Source organism: Castor canadensis, chromosome 9 (assembly GCF_047511655.1).
Source record: "Castor canadensis chromosome 9, mCasCan1.hap1v2, whole genome shotgun sequence".
Lineage (NCBI taxonomy): Eukaryota > Metazoa > Chordata > Mammalia > Rodentia > Castoridae > Castor > Castor canadensis.
The window spans coordinates 103113302-103134539 of record NC_133394.1 but is presented as its reverse complement, the minus strand read 5'-3'; the positions used below and the strand labels follow the sequence as shown (position 1 = coordinate 103134539).

Genomic DNA, 21238 nt, shown 5'->3' with positions numbered 1-21238 from the left:
AACACCATGAGCTCATTGCAGCTCTCAGAGAAGGCCCCACTCAACTGGGGCCTACCATTATGGACAGGAGAGGCACTTCCACAGGGAATGCAAAAAGGGGGAACAGCCCGGGAGACAGCCCCACCCCCAACCGGGACCCTGCCCTGTCTGAAAGGGTAACCACTGGAGGTCTAAGTGCCCCCCTCTCCAGATGGAAAGTGAGGTGCCATCTCCTATGGTATGATGGGTCCCAGACTCCTGTTCATGCTCCACTTCTTGGCATCCATGTTGAGGAGCCATAATGACAGAAAAGTAAAAGGTCATTTTCCTGATAGACAGTGGAGCTCATTTCTGTCTTTTCTTTCTCTCCCAGTCCCAGGTCCAATGACAAAAGTGATCACTCGGGGCAAATCTGGCCAGCCCCTAGAGTGCTAGTTTATCCAGCTTCTGGTCTGCTCTTGGGGAAACCTCTTCTTCTGTCACTCTTTCCTCATAGTTCCTGAAACTCTAGTGCCTCTGCTAGGATGGAATTTACTATCTCAACTAAAAGCTCAAATTCTCCTACCCCCAGGCAGCTATCTTTGCTGCACCCTCCTTCAGGAACAAATATATCCCACAGTGTGGCCTGGACGGTCCTCCCTATTCAAATAAAACTCAAAGATCCCTCACAGTTTTCACATCAAAAACAATATCCCCTCAAGTCTGAGGGACACAAGGCCTTATGCCTATCATAAAACAAGGGCTACTAATTAGTTGCTCCAGCCCCTATAATATATTTTAAATTCTTAGTTAATCTTAAGATACAAGTTACAAAGTAAACAAGTAGAAAGGATATAGATAGGCATTCAGTGTATTTTTTAAGAAGTTAAAGGAAAAAAAAAAGGAATTTTTTTTTTTTGGATGAGAAACAATTTTATAAAGAGGGTTTGTCTTAAATACTGCTCCAGATATGGAGAGGAGGAATAAGGAAAACCATCAAAGGGTTCAAAATATTATATAAAGGTCTGAGTAAATCTTAAGTGTATAACAAAAAGCTACAGTGTGTGATAAAGTTAAAGTAGACTGTAATCTAAGAGCTGCCTAAAAGATTTTTAGGGTCATGTCAAACTAAAATCAAATTCTTTCTATAAAATAACAAGTTTATCTCATTATTGTTCTGCTTTAAGTAACATCTACAAAAAACTGTTATAGGGAAAGATTTTATAAAAAAATTCCTTGTGTTTTCTGTTGCTCTTCTCAAGCTTTAAGTACTACTAAATCAGAGTTCATTTATGTATTTGCTCATGTTTCTTAAATGACCACTAATAACTGTGTGGTGTCTAAACTTTAAATATGGTATAAACATTTACAAAGTTAAAAGTGTCAATTTATATAAAATAATGAGCTAAAACTCTCTTTTATCCAAAAGTGTTACATTTAACCTAAATCCTGACAGCCCCTGCCTCCCACAGGTCACCTACCTAGGTGTGTTCTTAAAGGGACAGACTCACTCCCTGAGTCATGAGGGAATCAACCCAATCTTCCATTTCCCTCTTCCCCTTACCATAAAACAGCTTAGAGCTTTCTTGGGAGTAACAGGATTTTGTAAAATCTAGATCCCTAGATATGCAGCCCTTACCAGACACCTTTTTATGCAACTACTAATATTCCTAATTGGGTCTTGTATAATAAATGCTCTCTCCAGATTTATATCTCAACAGGTCCAACAGATCAAATTCCAGCTTTAGTCAAGGAATACTCACCTCTGCCTAGGCATGAGCCCTCCATCCCATTCTATTAGGGGCCCCTGAAGCCTACATGGGTCAACCCCTGAGACAAGTACTCTCTCCCCTATACCCCTGGTGCCCCATTGTCAGCACGAAGCAGCTTGATGAGTCATCATCGCCCCTCTCTCCAACAGCAGTTGGGTGCTTGTCTCAGAGGGGAGATTTGTTGGATTTGATGACCTAAGATAGATAAATGGGTATCCATCCCATCACCCATGGAGGGCAATATCATTTCTACATCCTGAGGAGATGGAGGCCTTCCTGCATCCTAAAGGAGAGATACACATCTGCCACAGGGCTGATGAGAAAAATGCTCTCAAGACTGTTCCCCTCCCCCAATAAAGGTGCAAACCAAACCAGTTCACCTGAGAAAGCCTGTGAATCTATGGCCAATGAGAAAAACCCACCTAACCCAGAGTTAGAATGTCCATAAAACACCCCAGCCCTCACCTGTGCAGCAAGCCACCGGCTTCCGGGCTCTGCTGCAGTTCCCTAACTATAGCCTTTACTTTCTCTGTAATAAATCCTACTTTATACACCGGCTTTGGATCATCATTCAGCTGCCTCAAGAGCCAGTTCTCTGGTCCATGAAGGCAAGGACCCTCGACACTGGCATGTAACAATACCTTCCCCTCAAGAAAAAAAATTGTAAAGGAAATAAATGTGATTTGTAAATCTTAGACAAGCAGATATTAAGAAAGATTCAGTGACAGTCTCAACATTTTAACACATGTTAAAATAAGCCAAATGTGCTAACTAATTTGGTCCAATAATATCATTCACGGTAGTTTTATTTGGGGTGTGTGCATGTGTGTATGTGTGTGAGACTACTGTTGAAATATAAGAAATAGATGTTAAACGTCATTTTTATGTACAATAAAACTAACATGAAAGGGTAACAGTAAATTACAAAGCAAACTAAAGCTGAGAAAAGGAATGGTTGAAGATTTTCCACCCAAACTTTCACATTAACGAGTCTTTCTACAATATATGCTTACAGTCCTGTTTTTACTACTGTTTGCATTTCATTTTAGAACTAAATTCTTGACTTATGAGATAACATAGATAAGAAACCAAAGCCTTTCATACAATTTTACCTTAGTATGAATACATGACTACAATAAATAACTTCATAAATTATTATTTTAACAATTATTCAACTTAATAACATAGTGTCAGTGTGTTATTATTATGTATAATTATTGTGAATTGGCCAACCAATTAGGAAAACATTTAAAAAATATACTCAATGTAATTTTGAAATAATGTTCTTCCCTTTGACACTAGAACGACTGAATAAATTTTCCTTAGTCATAATGTCTTGTTAGAGTTAGTTTTGTTTACTTTTTCTCTGCTGCACTGGAGATTGAAGCCAGGGCCTTGCACATGCTAGGCAAGTACTCCGCCACTGAGTCACAAGCCCAGCCCTAAAGCCTGTGTTCTTAACTGTCACTACCAAATGGAAGCTACTGATAACTAAGAAGAAAAATATAGCAATGTTTGAGAGGGTACAGTTTTTACACTGAAGTATTTAAAGATCTTGTTAGACAAATAATATATGAAGAATTAAACTATGAGATGGAATAATTAAAGACCAATAAAATAGTTAAAATGCTTTCACAAAAGACAATACAAACTTTGTCAAGTAAAAGGCATAGAACATAAATGCTACAGAAGTTCTGAAAAGGAAGCATTACTTTACTTATCATCATCACTGTGCTTCTCCTCTGACTCCTTGTTTGTCTATATGTATTAAGAAAGAAGGTCTACTTGCCTCACAATTATTTGAGTTACACTAGCTAGGATAAATTGTTTTCATATATAGGAAGTAATAAAATAAAATTTAAAATAACAAGTGAAATCATAAGTTCAAAATGGTTTGGAGTAAATATTTCATCTTTCAGAATTAAACATACTATATTTTTTTCCATTGTGAAAACACTCACATTTATTGCAAACTAAATGTGTTAATCCAGGATTAGTACATTTGATTTATATAAATTACAAAACTATATAATTAGATAAAGGTTCTCCATGACTCAAGGCATTTGTTTCAAATGGATTTTCAAGCTTTAACAGATACTTGTTTTTAATTTAGGGCAAGACTTCTTTCTTATGGGAACAAAATCCTTTATTAAACACACACACAAACACACACACTGAATGCTGGTAGAAGGTGAGGATCCAAGGCACATCATAATATGTAAACATATGTCCAAATCCAGAATTCTGTTCATTTTAGCACTTCATAAGACCCTCCCTCCAAAATGAGAACTTTTTCTTTTTTTAAACCAGGACAGAGTCCCCCACAAGGAAGTGGTATGCTTGTGATCCACTGGCAAAGTAGTATATGACTTGTTTCCCTTCTTCTACTCCTTACTGGGATAACTAGTCAGGATATTCCAGAGTAACATTCAGGATATTCCAGAGTAACACTGAGACATAATAATGGAAACATTTTAACTCTTCTTTCCACTTTTATTCATCTTATTTTTCTCCTCTTTCTGTTCACATTTTATGTCTTTTCTTTGTATACTACACTCAAGTTTTTTTGGGGAAAGAGGCCAGGTATAAATATATTGGTATCTTACACTTAAAAAATTGCACCTCCTAAGAGCAATCAGGCCCACTTCATCAGAGTGAGTTTTGTAGTGTGTGGGAAGAAAATTACTGGCCTCCTGTTAAGCAGGAGACCCAGGAATCTGATCTTACTGACTTACCTGTGTCACATGGCTTAGCATGTACAACTTTAATCTCCTAGCACAGGGTTTTTTCCACTAGTGGGACTAGTGAAGGTGACCAACATCATGATCAGGGAATATGTTCTTGAAAAACATCAAGGAATTAAGGGCTTTTGAAATTGGTGATTCTAGGCCTGCAACTCTAGTATGTTTTACCTTGATAGATGTATTTTATTTTAATTTAGGTAAGTTGAAATAGTGCTTTTGATGTTACATGAATACAAAGATACATTCTTTTATATACTAAAAGTAATTGTAATATTTACTGCTTTTTGTTTATGCAATGTATATATTATATATAATATACATATATGATAATATGTAATAAACATACTATATTCTTATTCTCAGGAGAGTAGTTTCCATGTGTAACTTATGTTGGTGTGTTCAGAGCCTATCAAAGCTAATTACATAATAGGTGTTTATACATTCTTATTGAATTATTTTCACAAAGGATTCCACATGAAGATCAAAGGAGAATTATATGTAACTTTGTCAAAAGTAGAAATGCCTTCAAATACTTGTAAATATATATATACACAGTCGAAGCAAATGTAAGATTTTGCTAAGCATGGTGGTATATGCCTGTAATCCCAGGTATGAGGAGGCTAGGACAGGGAAAGCATAAGTTTGAAGTTAGCCCAGAAAAACTGAGCAAGGTCATATCTCAGAAACAAAATACCAGCAAAAAGGCTGTGGCATGGCTCAAGTGACAGAGCCCTTGCCTCGCATTCCAAAGGCTCTGCATCCTAGGTGCAATTTCCAGCACCACAATGAGTAAACAAATAAAAAATAAATAAATAAATTTACACTGAAAGCCAGGAAACAGTGCAGCCTTAATTTATTCTCATTATCTATTATTAACAATAGTAAATTCTACCCTTGTAGAAATAACATTTGTGTACTTCCTTTTATCTTTATTTTATATAATGTTTTATGTATATTTATATTTTAAATATTATTTTATATTTCTCTGTAGAAATTATGTATGAAAAACTTTTAAAGTAGACAATCTCAAGTAAAACTTTGTAAAAAGATAAACGACCTGTCTGTTAATTTTCTCAGTGATCTGATTGATGAGTTTTTGGCATGCCTGGAAGTTACTATTTAATAAAAAGTATAGGATGGCATATGCCAACATCCTAAACTGAGTAAAATCAAATACAGATTGAGAAATATCGTGTGTAGCTACAAAGCATTAACACATATTTTGACATTATATATCGCTTTGTTCTCAGAGTAGGTAGACCACGTAAGCAATGTTCATTACTAGTGGCATTTTAATACAAACAAAGCTGTTACGATGGCCAGCTCACATAACTTGGAGGTATGCAATTAAATAATCCATTGTCAGTAACATTGGAACTTTCTGACTAATTATATCAATTATTACCAAATGTATTGGGAAAATTTTAGTTTTAGTTTTTTTTTTTTTGGCAGCACTGGGGCTTGAACTTAGGACTTCATGCTTGCTAGGTAGGTGCTCTTTCTACTTGAGCCCCTCCACCTGTTAGGAAAACTTTCTGAAAGCTAAACAATAGAGGTTCTCATTTCAGTAGTTTTAATTAGACTTCAGATATGAAATTTTCTTTTGCATAGGAAGAAATAGTCTATCAGTTTTTCACAATGGCACCCTAATATGTATAAAATTGAATGGAGTAACAGGAAGCTATTTTTAAACTAATAAAAATTATTTACATATAATTTAGTTAACTATACTTTAAGCAGAATGATATTTTGATTTTCTAAAAGGGCCATGCTAGGTACATTTACTGAAACTTTAATTTACTAATTGTTATAATAATTAAAAAAGGTACTTAAAGCACTCTGGTGTGGTTGGGCACATCCATAATTCCAGCTACTTGGCAAGTGAAAATCAGTAGGATCAGTGTTCAAGGTCAGCCTGGGAAAAAGTTAGCAAGACCCCATCTTTACAAGCAAGCTGCCTGTCAGTCCAGTTTCTCTGAAGGCAGAGGTAAGAGGACCATGGTCTGAGCCCAACCCCTGGCAAAAATCCATGTAAGACCCTTTCTGAAAAATAATTAAAGAAAAAGGGCTCAGGGCTTGGCTAGAATGGTGGAGCAACTGCTTACAAGTGCAAAGCCTGAGTTCAAACCCCAATATCACAACACAAAATGTAATTTAATAACTAAGCTCTCAGGTTTTTTTGTTTTTTGTTTTGCTTTGAATTTTATTCATTTTTAAGTTGCTAATTCTTATATAACTTGAGAATGCTTCAAAATGCATTCTCCCACATACCCACACTTGACGTTTCACAGTACTCCTGTGTTTTATTTTCTTTACAGCAAAATTTGAATCATATCAGCTTTTTTACCTTCTAACAAGGCAGTATATTGTCTTATAATTTTGCTTTCAACATATGTGTTTTCAGACAAATAAGAGGAAAAGAATTATGCAATTTTATGGGAAAATGAAAATATTGAAAGGTGTTTACAAAACATTTTCCGATTCTCTACTCTAAGATCCTACCAGAGATTTAAATTATTTTTTTAGCAATCTGATTGGCTCTAGAGAGCACCATTTTCTTCCATCTTCCCACATTCAATGCTAAAGAAAGTTCCCAATGGAATTTTCCTAGAAAGGCTAAAGTAGCATAGTTCAATGAAATACGTAAAAAGTAAATGGCAATAATTCAATAAAGTGTGGTGGCAGGGGAACAAAGTAAGGTTTAAACATTTCTTAAGGATGTCCTGATGTCGCATCTCCCAGTGGACTAGATGCAATGAGAGTGGGACAGAAGTGTTAACCTGATGACCTACCATAATAGCAAGACAGATGCTTCTTACCTGAGGAGGTCATGCCTGGGAGAGGGGGATGGAGAGTGAAACTGACAGAGTGCCCAGGGAAGTATTGATCCACTGACTCTTTTCTGGTAATCATTCTAGAAACACGAGTTGACAGTAATTAAAATGACTTACACACTGGGGTGGTTTCAAACTCAAATCTTCGACTGAAGACACCATAGCCTGCTGCTGTGCGTGCTCGGATTTGGAAGACGTACACTGAACCTGGTTTCAAACCCTCTGCAGTAATAGTTGTCTCTTTAGATTTGATAATTGTGTAGCTGGTCTCTTGATCCTTCGGTAACACATGTAATGCAATAAAAAGAATGGTCAACATATGAATTACTATTGACAGAAAAACTTAGACTCACAGATCAAAAAGTGAACCAGAAGCCAAAGGACTCTGTATTTGTAAAAATACATTTTGAAAAAAAAATACATACACACCCTAAGTATGTTATGTATAGTATCTTAAAGTGGTTTTAAAACTCAAGGTTTTTGGTGACATGCTCTCTGTCCATCAACCATGCTTGCTTTTGGCAAATAAATTTATAAAATTTTTAAAGTATGGGGATTGATTACTTTAAACACTGTATTTTATTATTGTTTGTATGTTTATTTCTCTCAGAAATATTTTATTGGAGCATATCTAATCTGCTGCCTAAACATAAAGTTGACGATATCTCACATACTGCCAGGTTGGACTTAAGTTTTAAATCTTCAGTGATTTAGATCTTTAATTATATTTAAAGCTTGGGAGACAAAATTAGTAGTTCATTAGAGAACTTTAATTTTGATTCCCATAGTCTAAACAAGAAGTAGTAAAGAAAAATTGCAAATAAACATTCTTTTTCCTTTTTAAAAAAATTCTTTTATTTTCCTTTATTTTTGTGCAGGGTGGGGGTACACTGAGGCATTACAAATGTTCTTCAGTGTATAAAATATATCATATTTGAATTCACCCCCTCCACCACTCCCATTTATCTCCACCTTCCCCAATTCATGGTACCATTATTGCATTTACATTATTATAAAATATGAGCTACAAAAGTATTTAATGAAGAAAAAAATACTGGAAAAGAAGTTTGAAAACTGAAATGAAGAAGAGCTGTTCCTATTTGAACTGCAAGCAGAAGTCTCTACTAACCGTACACAATTCCTCCTTATCTCTCTGTAGTTACAACACTAACTTTACTGCCAAAATACAGCAGATTATCTAATTCTTACTTTCATTCTTCTTTTTTTGTTGTTTTTTTGTTTTTTTGTTTTTACTGGTGATTGAAGCCAGAGCCATACCTCATCAAGCCACACCCACAAGTTCTTGTGTTATTTATTTATGTATTTTTAATAGTGCTGGGGTTTGAACTCAGGGCTTCACATTTACTAGGCAGGTGTTTTATCACTTGAGCCATGCTCTGCCCTTTTGGTCTCAGTTGTTTCTCAGATTGGGTTTTGTGGTTTTGGCCAGAGTTGGCCTCAAACTGAGATCCTTCTACCTATGCCGCCTACCAGGCTGGGATCACAGACATGAACTACAAAGACTGGCTTATTGGCTGAGATGGGATCTTGCTAACTTTTTGTCTGGCTGACTCTGAACCTTGATCTTCCTGATCTCTGCTTTCTGAGTAGCTGGGATTGTAGGCATTGACCACCCCGCCTGGCCTTTATTTTGTTGTCGAGATAAGATCTTGCTAACTTTGCCTCGGCTGGCCTTGAACTCAATTTAAGATTCTCCTTCCTTCAAACCACAGTGCTGCCAAAACAAAACAAAAAACTTTGGCTTGCCAGGTGCCAACATGAAATAGCATGTGATCTAATATCAATTGCACAAAAAGACAGCATTCTCTCCGATTTAATGATTAGCATTACATATGACTTGTTCCTTATCTTGAGTCTAACTATAATTTGTCTTGCTGGATTACATGAACACTGTATTATTAAAAATAATTAGCAAAGCATATATCTTCTAAGAGATAAAAAAAAAAAACCCAATGAATATACACTGTGAATAATCTACCTTCCAAAGTTTATTTGTCACATTCCTTAAATAATCCGCATATTGTAATTTCTTTCATAACACAAGCCATATATATATATATATATATATATATATATATACCTCTTCAACACCCTCAACCACCTGACTGCCAAGTTGATGGTTAGGGCAATAGCTTTTGCTCCTTTCCTGCCCCAGCTAAGCAAATGAGCTGCATTCCCCAGCTGCTTAACAATCACTGCTCACATGTAGTGAGGGGAGGGCCTCAGCCAGGAGCCAGCTGGCAAACAGCCCATCAAGGGGCAGCTTCCCTTTTCCTCTGCCTTTAATTAAGAGATGGCAATAGGCCCATCAGCATGGTGGAACACAGAAGCCCAGTGACCTCTGTTAGAGCAGGGCAACTGTAGGCAGAAATGCCAGCTGGCAAATGCATGTGCCCTGGAAAGCTCTGCCACCTGTGTCTGGCCCAAAGCCACCCAATAAAATGGTGGTGTCACTCTGAATGTTCTAAATGAGCCCTGGAAACATACCAAGACCCCCACCTCAATGCATGGTATAAAAGCTCATTATTCACCTTTATTTTTTTTAGAAGTGTTAAAAAGTCTTTATGTGTATTGCATTGGTATGCTCTATTAAGCATACTTCTGCTTGGCAAAAAGTTCTGAGAATTAATATCATCATTGTTAAAAGGAAAACACTGACCAAAAGAAGCTAGTAAATTCTACTGAACGATTGTATGGTATAAAATTTTGCTGCTTTCAAAGTATGTAAGTAGGCAACTTGTTACTAATTTATTGAGGGCATAAAATAGAAATCGTTTTCACAAATTAACTGTTTTTCTTATTCTGAGATACGCAGATAATAGAATGCAGCTTTAAATACAAACTATTAAATATAAGAGCACATTATGCTTAAATAAATATAATTCAAAAAATGAATCTATAAAAAGAGTCATTCTACGACATGGCTAAAACTCAAGAGAAAAAAATAATATAAAAGGAATCCTCTACCCTTCACTTACTGGATAACTCTTTTTTTGCTCTAACAGACATAGCAAATTAAAGGAGAGAGAGAGAGAAAAAGAGAAAGAGAAAGAGGGAGAGAAATTCTTATTACATTGAGTATTATAAATATGCTAGGAACTGATATGTAAAACAATCTAGGGGTCCTAACAAGGGGAATAAAGGAGCTAGGATAATTTCCTTAAGGGCAAGAAGCTAATTGACTTGGCAGAAGAAAAACAATGCAGACAAATAAGCACTTGTCAACCTTTTAGTCTTCCTGCTGTTGAACTATATCGCACCTAAGATAGCTATGCATACATTTAAGTGCAAGTTTCTGGTGTTTAGTAATAAATTCCATTCCTGAATTTCAACTTTTTTTAAAAATCAAGTTTATCCAATGAAAATTTGGAAATTTAGAATGTTTCTTTATAGATCAATTTAGCACGTGCATGGGTGTGTGTGCACACAATTGTACACATCTTTACATTACATAAAAATAGAGTAATAAGGGCTAAGAAACTTAAATAAGGAATATAAACCTCCACTTTACAAATTATTTTTGGAAAAAGCATCCATTTAGATTCTAGACTTCTGAGAACAGCATCCAGTTTTTGGTTACTAATCCTGGAGAAACAGGAATCAGTGAGGGATATTATTCTGCTGCATTCTACTGTATTAATTCCATTTCTAGTGAGAATAAACTCTGAAAACCGTATTCCAACATATGTTTGTCTGTCTCAGACATGTTCTCTTAGATCATTTTGAGTGCAACCATTAAGTTATTTCTAGAAATATGGTTACTTCAAAAATAATAATTGACTCTTTATTCATTTCTTAATAAATTCAAAATATGAACATTATAGAGATATTGAAAACCTAAAAATAATATGTAGATAGCTCTTCTACTACACAGTCCCCACTGTTTTAAATTTTATTACTGTATCATTGCAGAGTTAATTGTTCAACCAATGAACAAAAGAAGTAACTCAAAAGCCCTTATAATACTATGAGAAATTAATATTCAATATATTTATTCAGCTGGATGATGGTGGTTCTCACCTTGCAATCCTAGCTACTCAGGAAGTAGAGATCAGGAAGATCGCAGTTTGAAGCCACTCTGGGCAAATAGTTCGTGAGACCCTATCTCGAAAAAACTCATCACAAAAAAAATGGCTAGTGGAGTGGCTCAGGCCCTGAATGCAAGCCCCAGTATCTCCATATATACATTTAAATATATATATATATTTTTTACCTAAGCTCTTTCATATATGCATATACATAGAATCTCAGATTTTTAAATAATTTTCATTAATAGGACATTAGCATTCTGCATGATGAAAAAAAGGAATACTAATTCCCTCTCTTTCCAATGTCCTAGCTTGGACAATTTCTTTAGCATCATAGAATAAGTTTTTATTTTTTCTACCATGATCATTATTCTTCTCTGAAAGAAAAGGAGTGATATTGCTTAGTGGGTTTTGGAAGCAATTGAGGATGTGTGTCTCAATCCTCCTTCTTTGATATCTCCTTATTGCATCATGTTCTTCTCTACTCCTACTTCCAAAAGACCAACAACACTTCTGAGTCAATGTCTCCAGTCCACCTTTAGATGCTCCCTTGTGCATCCATGTAGTTCCTCTGCTTTATCAGAACTCAGGTCATTGTAACACGTTAAAGATTTAGGCTGTATCTAAATTGCAGTAGAATGGAATAAGAGTGGAAGGAAGAACTGTAGTGGCTTCAGAGTTTAGTCACAGACTAATCCAGCTTTACAAGTTCTAAGCTTATAGTTAGCTTATATCTGTATGGTCCTCCTACCAATAGCATACTTGATTTTAGATTCAAAAGTGAGGAAAAGAATAATTACTAGTATTAAATATAAACAGTTAATTTGGTAAAACATCTAATAGCGAACCTAAGATACAACTCACTCAAGGAAAATTGGAAATCATGAAAATATACAGCATATAAGGAACACATTTCTACTTTTATAACCTCAAATTTTAAAATACAGCATATTAGCATATTAACTTGTTATGGAGATTTAAAATTTGCATTGTTGTATATGTGTCTCATTTATTCATATGTCCTTAACAGTACAAGTATTGTGGTGAGTTATTAGCCATAACACATGTGTTTCCCTTATAGCACAGTGATCCCTTACAGCATGGTACAGTCATTTCTGAAGATCAACAGCTTACATGTTTTCAACACTTTCCAAATGTGCGATGATCTCATCTTTTAATGTTGTGAAAACTAGTTAGTGATGTTATACTATGTGGTAGTACCTGTGAGCATAAACTATTGGCAGCAGAAAAACATGAATAGAGTGCTCCCTGTACACATCTCACCTCCATAATCATGACTGCAGAATCGATTGTCATTGATTTGCACATAAAAGTGTACCATACACCACTACAAATTGGATAATTGCAATTGCTTAAATGGAAAGAAAAAGAAGAAAGGACAAAGACAATTTTTATTCTGCGAGTATCACCTTTTCAAAATATTTGATTTCATACTCCAAGATGATTCCATTGGGGCGATCCGGCTCTTGCCAAGACAAAGAGATACTGTTTTTTGCAATCTTCCCTTTTTTCACATTGGTGACTGGAGAGGGGGCTGCAAAATAATGCAAATAAAAAGTAGCACAATTAATAGTGCCCTGAAATTATAATCCATTTGGTATATTATATACATTGGCATTTTTAGGATACAGAATAATAAAGCAACACAAATTATTGGATTTTCATTCAACCTGGAAGCAATTTTACTTTCTCTATATACATTGTTAAAAATTATAAAGTGCTTTATAAATATAAATTAACTAATCATCCTGAAATTCTTCTTATAATAAAACTGTAGTAACATAGAATCTTAAGTCTTCATTTTCTCTACAAAGTTTAGGGTATAGACAAAGTATATTATGTTTTATAGAATAAAGATATTCTTGATTTTCTTATGTATTTTCTATGTTTCTAAAATTTATTGACTCTGCATAATATATCTCATTGTGCTAAAGATGCTTGATTATTTATAGTACCAAGTTTTCACATTAAGACTTTATTATAATTACTATTTTTACCATTGCACCCTATAATCACTAATAAATTCATATATTAAACATAGACAAAGTTTTCCTTAAAATACATTATTATATGTGGTATATCTTGAAATCAATAGCTGCATGAGTAAAAGTAAGGTTTTCCTTAATTTTCATTTTCCCCAAATATTTCATTAGAATCATTATAAATCACAGTAGTGGTATTTATTACTAACTGTTGTATTGTCTATTAGATTATTATTTTTATAAAAAAGTAAAATATATACACTATTTAAGATATGTCTGGATACTTGACTTCTCAAAACATCTGTATGTTTCAGTTAATATCCATATACATCAATCTGCTGTGATATGTATAGACTCCCTGGGTTTAAAGAATTAAAGAGTTGTCTAACATTTTCTTAATGTAGATGAGCTTTACTTTTGCAGGTTTTAGCTTTTGTAAAAACATATTATGAACTAATGAATAGTTTGTATTTGTGTATTTATGTAGTCACCCTCCAGCATTCACAGAGGATTGGCTTCAGGACTTCATGCAGATATGAAACTGTGTTTAAGCTCAAGTCCCTTATGTAAATAGCATACTACAGTCATGCACAATAATATTAAGATAGTATGAGCTTGGGATTTATGGCTTTATTTTAAAACTTAATTGATTCTTTTATAAAACAATCAACCATTTCAAAGTGAAACTCTCAAATAAATATCAATACAGATACAACCAGCCTAAAGTAGGATATTTTGTAATTTGTTTACATCCATCAAACTTAAACATAAACTATCTAGCTTTCAAAGACTGTTTGATTTAACAAATGCTATTGTTTTTCAAATTCAGTTTTCTCAGAGGCTAAGACTGTTCTTTAATATAATGGTTCAGAATGAGGGAAGATGACCATTTCTGAGCTCAGAATAGTTCAGGAATAATTTTCTCTGTGACAAGAGCATCTCTACCTCATCTAGATAAATCTGATGAAAGTGGGGATAGTGACAGCTCCTGGGGACATAATGATGATGCACGAATTGTGAATGGCAGTGATCCTTTATCAGTGCACAGTATTTTATAGGTAACATGCACATTAAAATAACCATAACCAGATTCAAGGGGCATGTTCAGTTTATCTGATTTGTATCCTTCTCCTTTATCTCATTCTCTGTTCATGCAACCTTTTATTAAATAAGGCTAGTACCCATGGAAAATGATGATTTAGAACATTTCTGCTTGTAAAATCTTGTTGAATGATGTCAAATCATAAAACTATTACTGTTCTTGTGTAAGAAAAGGAAAAAAATTACTGAAGAAATGAAGCTATGAAGAGAACAAAATGACTTACACAATTTCTGAGTGGTGTCATTTGAATATGTAAAATTATTGCAAAATTCATCTGTATTGCAGCTTTTGTAGGGGAGGTGACCTTTAAATACCAGAGAATATTTAAGGTATGAACCATTAGGCTTGCAACAGCTCTCATTGTGAAATAAGTTTGGGTCTGAATTTCAAAATAATCTTTTAAACTTAGAACAGTTTCATATTTAAAGACTAATAAAAAAGATAATTCCTATGTACTTTACACCTAGGATCTCCTATCACAAAAATTACTTAGTATATCTATCATAACTAATAAATAAATATTGATGGGTTACTATTAACTAAACTGCATACATTATTCAGATTTTCTTAAATTTTACTTAATGTCCTTTTTCTGCACTGGTCCTATGAAGTATACCACATTACATTTAGTCCTCATGATTCCTTAGGACCTTGTTGGCTCTGAGAGTTTTTCATACTTTCCTTGATTTGATGATGTTAACAGTTTGGGGCATAATGGTAAGGAATTTTGTAGACTATCTCTGCATTGGGAATAATTCAATATTTTCCTTATGATTAAACTGGATTCATAAGTGGTTTGAAGGAAGACCAGAGGGATAGCTTGCTGTTCCTATTACATTGTACAGGGTACATACTACCAGCATAATGTCACTGTTACATTAAAGAACTTATTAGGTTTATCCACTGTATGCTTATCTTTCTTCCTGTCATCTGTATTGTGCTCTTTGGAAATAAGTCACTAGGTACAGCCTGCACACTGTGGAACTTCTGCTTAAGTGATTGGGAATCCCTCTGCATGGGTAATTTATCTATTTTTCTTCATTTTTACAATTTATTTGGTTGTTAATTTGTATCAGTATGGATGCATAGATTTTTAAATTCAGTACTTTATAACAAAATACTTCATTTAAAGCATTGACTCCCAGAGGCTCCCTCAGAGACTACTTGTTCTGTGACTTGCCCAAACATTGGGGTGCACCTATTTGTTCCCTGCATCAGTTTATTTTTTCCTGGAACTAGTTGACCAGATGTTCCAGTATCCAGCAGGTTTCAATAAAAGTTTTGTATAAGCTTCATTGACTTTTGCTAATGGAATTAAAATGTTAGACTTTTATGCATTAAAGAACTAATAGTTCATCTAGCATATAATAATGTTTGCTTCATACCATTGGTTTTTTGAGACAAGGTCTTATTATGTAGTCCAGGTTGGCCTAGAACTTGCTATCCTTCTACCTCAGCCTCTCAAAGCTGAAGGCACATCCCAGCTGTGACTATCAAATAACTTGTGCTGGAGTTTTTGTCATCACAAGTCTCAGTAACTTCTAGATACTCTGTGCCCATTTTTACACAGCCTAGATAGAGAGCAAGTCCCTTGGTAGCCTAGCAGAAGTCACGTGACTGTTGCAAACACAGTCCTCCATTTGTATTAAGGGACTGCCATTACTGGTTCACACACCTTTGTCATATACCATTTCTGGCTGTATAAGGCCTTTTGGCTCATTTAGTAAGCCAGCTGTAAGACACTTTCCAGTGCTACATCCTGATGTTGTAATATTAGACCCAACAAAAAGCTTCTCTCAAGTGGTCTTTTTTTTTTATTTTTATTTTTTGCAGTAATGTGGCTTAAACTTGACCTACACTCTAAGCCACTCCACCAGCCCTTTTTTGATGCTTGTTGTTGTTGTTGTTGGTATGTTTTTGTTTTTTGAGATAGGGTATTGCATATTTGCGCAGGATGGCTTTGAACCACGATCCTACTGATCTCTGCCTGCTGAGTACCTAGGATTACAGGCGTGAGCCACTGGCATCCAGCTTCAAGTGACCGTTTTTTTTTTGCTAGTTTTGATATTTATCATTCATACAGAAGGCTAAGCAGATAGCATAAAGAAAAGAGAAGAGGTTGTGGCAATAGTGGTGGGTTGACAGCAGCCACCACCCTGGTAGCAGCAGAGGCAAAGGCAGTAGAAGAGGCAGTTGCAATCATGAGGAGAAGCAGCTGAAGATTTCCAGAGAGTGGCCAGGGCAAGAACAGTGGAGAGCCAAAATGGCAGAGATGAGGGATAGCAGAATTTGAGAGAAGGCAAGAAAGGGCAGAAAGCTGAGGGTGAAGAAAAAACAGAGGCTGTACACAGCAAGAATACAGAATTGTGAGACTTGGTTACTGGGAGAGTTATAGAAAGCTGATAAGCTTCAAGGGCTGATGTCCTGACATCTGAAGCCTAAGAGCTATAACACTAGCCAATTGCTATCAAGGGCTGAGACTTCCAACATTCCAGTACCTAATTCCCATACAAGAACTGTAACATGAAAAGATGCCACTTACTATTGCTTGCTGAAGTTTACTTCTGTCAGCAGCCAATTATAAGAATCACCAAGTCTGGGATTACCAGCACTGGAAGAGCTTCTACTTATCTTGCCAGGACTTGAATTTGGCTAAGGCAACAGGAGCCCAGCCAACTGACTGATAATGCATCCACAAATATGTATATAATGCATATGTAAATGTATTTTGTACATCTAATGTTACATATAATTCTTTTTATCCATCTAATTCTTGTCATTTGATGTTACTTGACAGAGGAAAATAATTACAGTACTTTCTTAACACAGATGGTATCTGTGGTCTCTACTAGAGAAAGATAGCATTTTAAAGGTTCTTTCTCAAATAAAAATGTAAGCTGCTCATTCAGACAAAAACCTACATCTTAAAAGTCTGCAGTGAGATCTTCTGATATATGATCTCAGTGAAGTTTCAAAATGACCATTTCACAAAAACATGGAATTAAATGTCAGTAGTTCTAGAGAGGAAAATATTCTTTTTAATAAAATGAGCCTAAAAGCTGAAATGTTGCATTTTGTATAGTTTATTTTTTCAAGGCTTCAATATCATAAAATATTGAAAAATAAGTATTTTCAGTGAAAATATAAAAGAAAGTTAATTTCAAAGAAGTAATATTTGATGTGATCACACTTAAATCATATGCTTCAAATGTTTTGAAGTCATATTCAAAATGATACCAATTAGGAAATAAAATGGAAATAATAAAAATAAAAACTATATTACTGTCATTTATGGTCACCATTCTCCAAAACAGTCATCCAAATTATAAAAACAAATATCAAACAATAAGGTATAAAATGACAACTGTCTCTCTGGATAGTAAAATTAATTTTACATCAAGTAAATTATCATATAATTTGTTTTCCATTTATTACTTTTATTACCCAGCAATAGTGTTTTTAAATACACAAAGTGGCCTTACTGTCAATGATCATTTAATCTTAATAACCACAATATCCATTTTATGAGAAATAAAATTTAAACAAGGTTTACAGTACTATTTTAAAATGAAATGAGACTTTATCTAACAAGTAACATGACACAGTTTGAAAAGTTTAATCAACAGAGTGTTATTCCATTACAAGGAAATACAGTCCCATAGTAATTTTCAACATTGTTCTGTTAATGCTAAAACTCAATTATAGGGTACAACAATTCATTTTATAGGAGGATAAGTAGTAATTAAGTCAAAAAAACAACTCCCCACAGCTCTTGTTCTATTTTTAATAGGGAAGATTAATCTTTACTATAAATCCATATTATATAACATCTTGTTAACCACAAAATAAGCCACTAAGAGTAAAAAGCCATAAAGTACAAATTCTAATTCATTTCTTAATTACTTCAAGATTTGTACAATCTACAGCAATCTGATCTAGCATTTTAAAAAGCAAAACACACACACAAACTAATCTAGATAATACATGTAGTTGTATCTATGTATATTAGACAACCTACTATATTTCTTATCTCACTTCAGTTTGGTGGTAATCTTATATGGCTAAATAAGCAAAAGGAACCATTTAATTAACCAGGAATGATAGTAAATGATAATCTATTGATTGTTTAAAGAATCAGATTAGATTTCTATTCTACCATCACATTTTCTTGTCCTGAATATATTCATTTTGAGGCCATCTGTCAACATTCTTTTAAAATCTAAAGTTGTCCAGAGGACACACAAAAATTAAACTTTATGATTACAGAACAACCAGGGGGACCTGAATAGTGTTTATCAGCTGTGATGATAAATATCCCAATCACAATACCTTTTAACAGTGTAATTCTTAGCAGCAAATATGCTCTCCTGGAACTAGGGAAAATGCAGGATGATTGATTACAGCTGGTCAAGATTTTAAAGTCCAGAAAAAGGTAAATCACAACATTGTGCTCCAAATTAGTAATGTTATGAGGTATTTAACTCCTCTGCTTTTACCATGGGAATAATTTCAGTGAATCATACCCACATTCTCCAAGAAGTGGGAAATCTCAGCTAATGCTCAGATCAGATGTTAAAGAATATCTACTTAGAATGATCATAGAAAAAAAGTTAAGGCCAACAACATATAGCCCTATTTATTTGTCTTCCAAAATTCAAAAGACATACAGTCTATAATTCTACTCCACTGGAACCATAGTTTGTGTTCATATTTACCAAAAATTTAAATAAAGTATACATTGTCCTGATTATAAAATGTTCAACTGATGCATTTTATAAAAGTTTCAGTGTTTTGTCAGAAATAACTAAGTCCAAATTTTATTTAGAGGATTCAACAAATATTGTCTAAGTGAATTAATAAGTACATGCCTAGATATATACATGGTTAAGGACCTCTTGTAATTATCATATCATAAAAGTATATTACATTTATGATGAACATCATGCATCAGGAAATTTTTAGTCTAAGCACTTCATATACATTAGCTTATTCAAGCTTCCCTATATCTCTTGGAAGTAGGAACCATTATTATTCCCTTATTAGACAAAGAAAAGTTAAGCGACTTTTCTAAGTTCAGTCTATCAGAAATTGACCCATCTAAGATCTCTTGCTTCAGTTTTTATTCTTAAGTTTTACCCCATATAATAATAAAAGAATAGCACATAATCCAGATGCTACATCTGCTTAATATTTGTGTATCAGATTATCTTAAAATTCTTCATATTAATTTTTCCTTTAAATGTTTCAATGTATTAATTTAGTTAAATTTTCTTAATGTTTTCAAAGGTAATTACAGACAACAAAATATAAACAATAGTCTGTGATAAAATTTGTTAATTCTCTATTGTCATACAAAATGTATGCATTATGTGACATGTAATTTTTTCTGAGTTATGTTACCTAAAGCAATGATTCATAGCTATTTATCTACCATAATATACCAAATGTATCAGAAATTCCTATATATTCCTTAATGATACAACCTGAAAATTGTCTTCTAGAAATTCCCTTTAATAAACCATAAACTTAACAACCACTAATGGGAGTAGGGAATGCTGCTCTCCATGTGTTGTAACACAGATAAACTGAAGAATAGATTTTGAGTAATTTCCCTGCGTGCCAAATGCAAATTCAATATTTTTCTATTACTCAGAAATGCTAAACACTTTGGGCAAATATAAATGCTTACAAATATCCTTATATGTACACTTCTCATAACCCTTGTTACTTTATGGTTAATGAAACAATAACTTGTAAGATGAAACAGAGCATCTATATGGAATACCACAGTAGAGATCTGGAAGAATTACATGTAAACTCAAAAATATAGATTTTTATTCTTTCTCTATTATTCTACATAAGTACAAATTGTGGTATATATAGATGTGAAATTTTACCAGTAACTATCAATACTGCATATAATAACTATATAAAAGACTGATCAAATCACCTATATAATCCAAATCCTAACATTTGTTCATTAACTATATATACACTCAGGGTGAGTTCATGAATGTTTTATTACCACACATTAAATCCCAACTTATCGTCACTAAGAATTTTAAATTTGTGCAATGTCTGAGATCAGTGTATGATTTGTATCTGCTGTTATAGGTTTCTCAGCACAGGGTGGACATGATTTCATTGATTAAAGTACTTATATGGGCTAAGGAAAATATTCTCAGCATTTAAATGAAGTGTATTCGAAGGCATAACAAATGGGCACAGTAGCCTTTATATATTTTTTTCATCTTCAAGGGATTTTTAAGGGTAGAAGATAAGAAGAAATAAAAATATTACAAGCCAAAATATTCATTCACATGGCCACAAGTGGAGAGTTGGGGTATCTAAGTAAATTGACAGATTCTAGAAATACCCTCAAAGACATTAAGTGTTTATAAAGAAAACATTTTTCTAATCTGGAAGTGTTTTACTGCTTTCCACTCCTCATTCTTAAAGACTCTTTGTCTGAATATTTTGAATTCTACTACTGTTAATTTAGGGTGCCAGTGCAGAATAACTCTACTGCATTCTCACAAACCTAAAACACAGTTTGTAAACATAGACATGAATCACTGAAGAAAATAAAACTCATCCTGAATTGATGGCTGTGATTTTGTGACAGGTAGTATGTTTTATTGATTTTTGGTCTGATTAAATACTTGGATCATTAAAACTACCCTTTCTCTAAATTTTAAAATATTTTCCACTCTTACATATTAAATATTGATTATAATGCTAGAATCAAGTTAAAAACTTTCCCTCAGTGATAGCAG

General features: G+C 34.0%; 1 protein-coding gene across 14 annotated transcripts in view; it reads right to left on the bottom strand.

Annotated features, from left to right (window-relative positions):
* The window catches only part of Epha5 (EPH receptor A5), a 356875-nt gene that overhangs the window by 93895 nt on the left and 241742 nt on the right, over positions 1–21238 (bottom strand). For all 14 annotated transcript variants that reach the window (XM_074042101.1, XM_074042104.1, XM_074042112.1 and 11 more), the window contains 2 exons: positions 12788–12912; positions 7426–7585 (listed from right to left, as the gene is read on the bottom strand). In XM_074042101.1, coding sequence (XP_073898202.1) covers positions 7426–7585; positions 12788–12912 — 285 coding nt within the window. The remainder of the gene's footprint in view (positions 1–7425; positions 7586–12787; positions 12913–21238) is intronic.